The sequence below is a fragment of the Citrus clementina genome, unplaced genomic scaffold, assembly GCF_000493195.1.
Source record: "Citrus clementina cultivar Clemenules unplaced genomic scaffold, Citrus_clementina_v1.0 scaffold_8, whole genome shotgun sequence".
NCBI classification, from domain to species: Eukaryota; Viridiplantae; Streptophyta; class Magnoliopsida; order Sapindales; family Rutaceae; genus Citrus; species Citrus x clementina.
In genome coordinates, this window is record NW_006262022.1 from 12,797,685 (window position 1) to 12,805,576 (window position 7,892).

Consider the following 7,892-nt stretch of genomic DNA (forward strand, 5'->3'; position numbering starts at 1 on the left):
AGAGCTTAATTCCTTCTTTAGTTATGAAAGATAATTAAGTGAAGATAGTTTTATCCCTTTCAAAATATTCGAGGGTAAAATTTGGTAATTGTGAAGACAGTCTTATGAGTGGGAGATTGATTCCCAACCCCCTTTGGAAGTTAATCTCTCATTTCTTATTTTCAAATTTAGGTAGGCTTCACGATTTCGATTTTGATTTCTACCTCTATTTTGCGAAGTAAACACTGTCAATGATTCTAATTCTGAATTATAAATCCCCAATCGAAGAATTAAATGCACCATTAATGTATATAGAGCATACAACCTTCGGATAAACTAGTCCAGTAATTGTTTAGCAGCCTTCTCCCTTTCGAAATATTTGAGGGTAAAATCTAGTAATTGTCTTATGTTATTAGAGATGATGAAATTTGGGTAGTGCTGTAAGATTTAATATAAATGGAGTAGACATGCATCAAATAAACTAGTTCTAGTAATTATTTAATGTAAATAGAGTAAACATCTCCAATAACTATTTAATGTAAATGGTGTAGACATCTCTTGAATAAATTAGTTCCAGTATTTATTTTATTGTAAATATTAATATTTATCATAAATTAGTTTTAATAATTGTCTAATTATAAATATCAGTAATAGTATATGTATGGTTAACAGTAGTCTCATGTAATAGATTTGATATTGCTGATGATCATAATAAGTGTTCAGAAAAAAATGACATGTTATAGGAAATAAAAGACAAAAACGCATTGGCTTCTTGCTTTGCCAGTCAACCTGCAACTATGAATGAGAACCATAGCTTTTGGCTGTTTGGTTCAATGAACTTGTTTATGTTCCTAAACACATAATAAATCAATTTGAAAGAGTATATTAATTGACAATACACATACCAAACTATACTCGTATTTAATGCTTTCCTCTGCACTGTGGAATATGTGATTTTGATGTGGTACTAAACCACGTGAAAAAGTGGAAAATTATGTATGGTACAAAGATAAGTCAATAGCATAAATAATCGTTTATTCTCTAAGTTTTGATTTAAATTTTTTTTATTCTTATATTTTAAAAATTATCTCAAGAAATTCTTATTATTAAATATGTTATGTTTTTATCCTTATTTTTTTGACAACTTTTCTAAAAATATCCTTGCAATAATCTTTATAAAAAGAAAAAAATGTTAATTATTATATTAACCATATAAGTAAATAAAAATTAATGTAGAAATTTCTATTATTATTTTACTTTTAAGGTTAATTTGGTTTTCATAAATAGAAATTATTGTAAAAATTATTGCATGAGGATTATTGTAAAAGTAATGGCAAGAGTGTAACATATTTAATAGTAGGAAGTTTACCCATTTCAAATTACATGTGCATTTTATTTTTTAAAAATTAGTAGACAAACAGATAAAAACATTGTTGATTAGCAGGAACTTTTGTAGTAATTAAATATGTCATGTTATTACTAATGGGTTGTATTATTTCCAATTTTTGGAAGCACGGCAAAAGATTTTCATTTTCATGCAATGAATAACAAAGAGTTCAAATTTCTCTGCGTTCATACGTGGCCATAAAACACCACGAGAAAAACGTTATTCATAAGCAGTATTCATCAACTTCTCTACTTATAAATTGCCTTCAAATTACACGACAGAAGCCCAATATAATTCACTCTAACACTTGTTTCAGCATGTCTTCTCTTGATCACTCTATTCCTGTGCCAGCAATCAGTAGAGCATTTGAAGTAGTGGAGAGCAGTAGTAATAATAAAACCGCAACTCATAGTATTAATGTTAATGAAGATGATGGAGATGGTGTTTTCTTAACTTGGCAAGATCTGTGGGTTACGGTTCCCGATGGTCAGAAAAAAGGCAACAGATCAATCCTTCAAGGTCTTACTGGCTACGCAAGACCTGGGGAGCTTTTGGCTATTATGGGTCCTTCTGGTTGTGGAAAATCTACTCTTCTTGATGCTTTAGCTGGTATTTAAATTTTTTATAACCACTATTTTTTTTTTTTGCCAAGTAATTGTGTTTGATTTCTAAAGGAATGAAAAATAGCTAAGCTATCAAAAAAAAAAAAAATTAGTATTTTTTTGCCAAGTAATTGTGTTTTTCTAGTTTATGCATAATTTTAACATGAAATGCAAAAAATTAAAAATTAATTATAAAATAGAGTAACACTTATCAAACATCAAACAACTCAACTTCTTTCTTGCATATGTATATGAATTTGAAACTCCAAGCTTCTTATTTCTTTTGAAAAAATTCTATCACCTAAATAGTAGTCACTCATTAATTAAATACAAATTACATTCATCTTATTTACATATATATCTCTGTGTGCGTACAAATAATTTTTAACTCATGTTTAAACACTTTATTATGTTTTAATATAGGATTTAAATCTAATGTTAAGTTGAGTTGTGCTCAACTTTATATAATTTACTATTACAAATACATGTTTAAAGACATATAAGATTAAGATTTAAATTAATTTTATACTATTATCTAACAATTATTAATTATATATATTTTTTAAAATTAATAAAAAGCTCAACTTAATACTGAATCTAAATGCTTTAATTGAAGGCTTGCAATTTTGTCAAAATTTACATTAAAATTGTGTAAATTGAACAGACCCAAGATATAAACGAATCAAACCTCCCGGGCCCCCGAGTTTTCAACCTTTTTTGTCTCTACTTATGGATGGTGGGCCCCACTCTGTCAATCTTTTTATTTCTTACCCCACTTTATCAAATGTGGACCCTCCATGTTGGCCTTTTTCTGATTTATTTTTATTTGTTATGGTTTGGTCAACGTTGAAGAATTTAAGAAAAATAAAATAAATTGCACAATCGAAAGGTCGATGCTGTGATTACAAAGCAGCTTTCGTATGTCATAACTATTTTACAGTTTTCTCTGGGACCTCTTGTTACAGTATTATTAATTCGTTTTATCACAACACCAAATTTTCCGTTGAATTAATTAAGTTGTTCGTTAGATTAACAACGGATTTCATATAAATTAAATATAACAAATAAATTTTAATACTTGCAACAAAAATTTGATAGATCCTGACACAAGTTATTCTAGTTAGATTTTTTAAAGTTACATTTCTTATAACTTATAATTAAGTTTCTTAGTATAAAAATGAGTAATAAAATAGTGAGGCCAAGTAAACCGGTGGGTGAATTTTACTTAAAATGTAACATACTGAGATTGATTCTAGTGTGAGGACATCTTCAAATAAATTTAGTGAGGACATCTGAAATAAATTTAATAGACATATATCTTTTTACCCCCAGCTGGTGCCTGACAAAGGTTTTCTTTCTAGCAATTTTATTTATGATTGCAAAATTAATTTGTATTTTACTCGTCCCTCTATTTTTTTCTAAAAAATTATTTTAAAAAAAATTAACAGACATGCATGTATTTCGCAGGAAGACTAGGATCGAACACAAGGCAAGCAGGAGAAATTCTAATTAATGGGCGCAAACGGGCACTGGCTTATGGAACCTCGGTACAAATGTTATCATTAGCATAATTATTTAACTACTTTTTAAATTTTTGTTTAGCATTCAATTTTCGGATTCATATCCAGATTTAAAATATATATATATATATATATATTAAGAATTGGTCATAGTATTAGTAATCTGATAATGTGAATGTCTGGATTTTACAAAATTCGAATTTGAATTAAATCAGAGTTATAGGTTATTGTATAATTTTGATTCTAATTTAAATCTGAATTTTGTAAAATTCGCACGACCGTACGACTTAGTAATACAATTTCCTCTATTTAATTCAATATTCTAATTTATTCTGAATTCGCAAATTAATGATGAACTCAGGCATATGTGACACAAGATGACGCTTTGATCACTACACTGACGGTTAGTGAAGCAGTGTACTACTCAGCTCAGCTGCAATTGCCGGACACGATGACCAAATTACAGAAGAAAGAAAGAGCAGAAATGACAATAAAAGAAATGGGGCTCCAAGATGCCATGAATACAAGAATTGGAGGCTGGGGAGCTAAAGGCCTTAGTGGTGGTCAAAAGAGGAGAGTTAGCATTTGCATTGAAATGTTGACTCGACCAAAGCTTCTATTTCTTGACGAGCCAACAAGCGGACTTGATAGTGCTGCTTCATACTATGTAATGAGCAGGATTGCTAAGCTTGATCAAAGAGATCATGGAGTGGGATCAAGAACAATAATAACATCAATCCATCAACCTAGCAGCGAAGTTTTTCAGCTTTTTCACAACCTTTGCCTTCTTTCTTCCGGTCAAACTGTCTATTTTGGTCCAGCTTCTGCGGCAAATGAGGCAAGTTCATTTCCCTAAAATGTTCAGAACCCATCAAAACCTCGGTGCTGCCAAAAAGAAAAAAAGAAATAAATAACTTTCACCTTTTTAATCTTTAACTACTATACCCATAGAAATTTTGATTAATCCATAGTAAAATGAAAAGTGGATCAATTTTTTTAACCAACATAAGGTTTTGATAGTTTTTGAAACATGATTAGAGAAATGATTGGCTTAATTACTAACATCATTTTCCCAAATAAAAATTTAACTAACGTGCTTGTTTGCTTTCAATTACATGCAGTTTTTTGCTTTGAATGGCTTCCCTTGCCCAACCCTCCAGAATCCATCTGATCACTTTCTTAAAACTATAAACAAAGATTTCCAGGAGGTAAGATTTTTTTCTTTATTGTATACTTGCTTGCATGCTTTTAGTGATGAAATGACGGCGTATTGAGCGTACGAAAATAGTATTATTGTATACTTGCTTGCATGCTTGAATTATTGAATTCAACACAAACCTTACAAAAAGAAATAAAGTTAATAAAAGATCTTATAGGTTTTTGTTATCAACAGGATATCGAAAAAGGTTTAGCTGGAGTAGTACCGACCCAGGAAGCAATTGATATTCTTACAAAATCTTATAAATCCTCTGACAGCTATCTGCAAGTGCGAAGCCAGGTGGCTGAAATATGCAAGGCACAGGTGAGCAGACAAACAAAATTATTCGATTACTTTCACACCTTATGACTTATGAGGACTTAAAAAAAAAAAAAGAAGTAATAGTGTGAGCACCACCAAACAAAGAGGCTGAAACCCACGCCACCGTGCCCCTGGGGCTACATTGCTTATGACCATCTTAATGAAAAAAAAAACTACATAAATAAAGATTGACATGATCACATCAATTCACATGCGTTACAGGATTCTGGAGCTCTGGAGAAAAAGAGTACCCATGCTGACTTTCTCACTCAATGCATAGTTCTCACAAGCAGATCTTTTGTGAACATGTATCGTGATCTAGGTTACTACTGGTTTCGCCTAGGTGTTTATGTCTTACTGGGAGTAGGTCTTGCCACTGTATTTAGCAATCTTGGGACTGACAATAATTCAATTCAGGTGAGAATAAAATCTATTTTTATTAATCACTGTGAATTACCAGAGATTCATTATTTTGTTCTGTTTAATTAATTAATTTCAGGCAAGAGGTTCGCTGCTCATGTTTGTAGCTTCATTTCTAACCTTCATGACCATTGGTGGATTCCCTTCTTTTGTTGAGGACATGAAGGTACGTAAGCATACCCATACTAGAATTTTGTATATCATTTTTTGTTAAAAGCACTTAATTTTTCTCTTACTTTTCATCTGACACTAAATTTGCGTGTGTGTGTATGTATATGTGTGTGTGTGTGTTTGTGTGTGTGTATAAAGGTATTTGAGCGAGAGAGACTAAACGGGCACTATGGTGCTACTGCGTTTGTGTTTGGCAACACGTTTTCTGCGCTGCCATACTTAGCTCTCATTTCATTGATTCCTGGAGCGATAGTGTATGACCTTCCGGGACTTCACAAAGGATATCAACACTTCACATACTTTGTTTTGTTATTGTTTGCTTGCATGTTGCTCGTTGAGAGCCTAATGATGATCGTTGCAAGCTTGGTGCCCAACTATCTGACGGGCATAATAACAGGAGCTGGAATTCAAGGCCTTATGATATTAGGCGGCGGATTTTTTCGATTGCCAAATGATCTTCCTCATCCATTTTGGAAATACCCATTATATTATATTGCTTTCCACAAATATGCGTATCAAGGAATGTTCAAGAACGAGTTTGAAGGTCTGAAATTTGACAACAATCTAGATGGTGAGCAGGTTTTGAGAGATAATTGGCAACTGCAAATGGGATATTCTAAGTGGGTTGATCTTGCTATCTTGTTTGGTATGGTGGTTTTTTATCGACTTGTATTCTTGGGAATCGTCAAGACAGTTGAAAAGATGAAGCCTGTGGTTAAAGCTTTTATGTCTGTGCCCATGAAACGAACAACTCAAATCATGGAAAATCCGTATACTACACCTCCACAAGAAGACAAAATACTTTACAAGTGATCGTGAACAAAAGACTTCGGATATTCGTTAGTTCAGCTAGTAAAATCGCTTGAAGTAGGTGAAAAAACTATGTTCTCATGAGTGGAAGAGGAATGATGTAATTAGAAAGAATATTTTAGCTTTGAAACATCCTTTAACTACTTTTATTTTTGTATGATCAAGATTTGCTTCTTTATTATCTTTAGTTTTTATTTGTTGACTACAATTATAAAGTTTCTATAAGCTTATAGATATGAGATTATAATCCTGCTTGAGATTGCGGTTGAAATGTTATCAGCAACTTGTTTAATAAGTTTTGACAAAAACGATATTTGGTATATTTTTTAAAAGTTTTTTATTTTAAAAATTTCTCTATTTTGACTACAATTTTTAAAGACAAGTAGAGGGTTACTTTTTATAAACAATTTATTAAATAAGCCATCACACATTTTTAAAGTTCGTCTTATAATCTTAATCTTTTAACAAAATGGTAATTATATCTTATTTTTCATAAAACCTGATATACAAATAAAAGACTATTTAAAGCTATGTCTATTTTGGTTATTATACAATAAATATGTATTTTTGTAATAAAATTTACCAAACTCATCTATATACTCTATTTTTCAAACTCACACAAATTGCAACAACATAATTTATCAAATACTAAGTTGGTTTTTTAATCAGCAACTGACATCATGTACACAGTAGAAGCAACCAATTTCATCAGCTATTGCAATCCTAAACTAGACCTTTATCAGTAAGAAAGAGAAATGATATAGAGTTCGAATGATGACTAAAAGGCAATGGAAATGGCTAACATAAGGTGCCATTTTTGTCTTACTTTCTTTTGATTTTTTTTATCATTAAAAAAATGTTAATTATGTACGTATGTATATGTAAAAAAGATGGTGTTGAAACATTAAAAATAGATTAATAGAAGAAACAAAGTTTCTGAATAACAATAGTTTTATTAGCAAAGTCTGAATGAACGAAACTATGGTCTTGGGTCCCTTTATATAATAAATCTAAGTATTGCAAATTTATCAAAATATGCAAATTTAAAATATTACTTTATAATAAATTTGTCCTATTATAAATAAGGAAATTAAAACAAATAGAATCCAAACTCGATATCTAAAAAAAAGATAAAAATTTTGAAAATAAAAAGAATAATAGGAAAATATCTTAGAAGTGAAAAACGATTAGAAAAGAAGCGGAATTTTTGGCTTGACCATGTGTCATGCACTGCTTGTGCAAAGAGAAACATGTGGCTTATTGAGTAGAAAACAACCAGCTGCTTGCTTCGTAATTTGACATGCTTGCTTCAGCTGCATGCTTTTTCACCTACTTGCTTGGATTAGGTGGGCCGATGGCTATATATGTGAAGAATATTGTGAGTTGCTTCATTCTATCAAATTAGAAATTGAGAGCAAAAACAAATAGAAGAAAAGAAACGAAAAGAAGAAAAGAAAGAAGCCAAGAGTGGGGAAAAGAGAAAA

General features: G+C 30.9%; 1 protein-coding gene across 1 annotated transcript; it reads left to right on the plus strand.

Moving 5' to 3' along the window:
- The first annotated feature begins 1,450 nt into the window (after positions 1–1,450).
- LOC18034796 (ABC transporter G family member 11) lies at positions 1,451–6,626 on the plus strand. The gene is made up of 8 exons (XM_006423742.2): positions 1,451–1,975; positions 3,436–3,515; positions 3,850–4,326; positions 4,610–4,696; positions 4,882–5,010; positions 5,230–5,424; positions 5,507–5,593; positions 5,737–6,626. The coding sequence occupies exons 1-8, from the start codon at positions 1,684–1,686 to the stop codon at positions 6,409–6,411; spliced, it is 2,022 nt and encodes a 673-aa protein (XP_006423805.1). The 5' UTR covers positions 1,451–1,683; the 3' UTR covers positions 6,412–6,626.
- Positions 6,627–7,892: the final 1,266 nt, after the last annotated feature.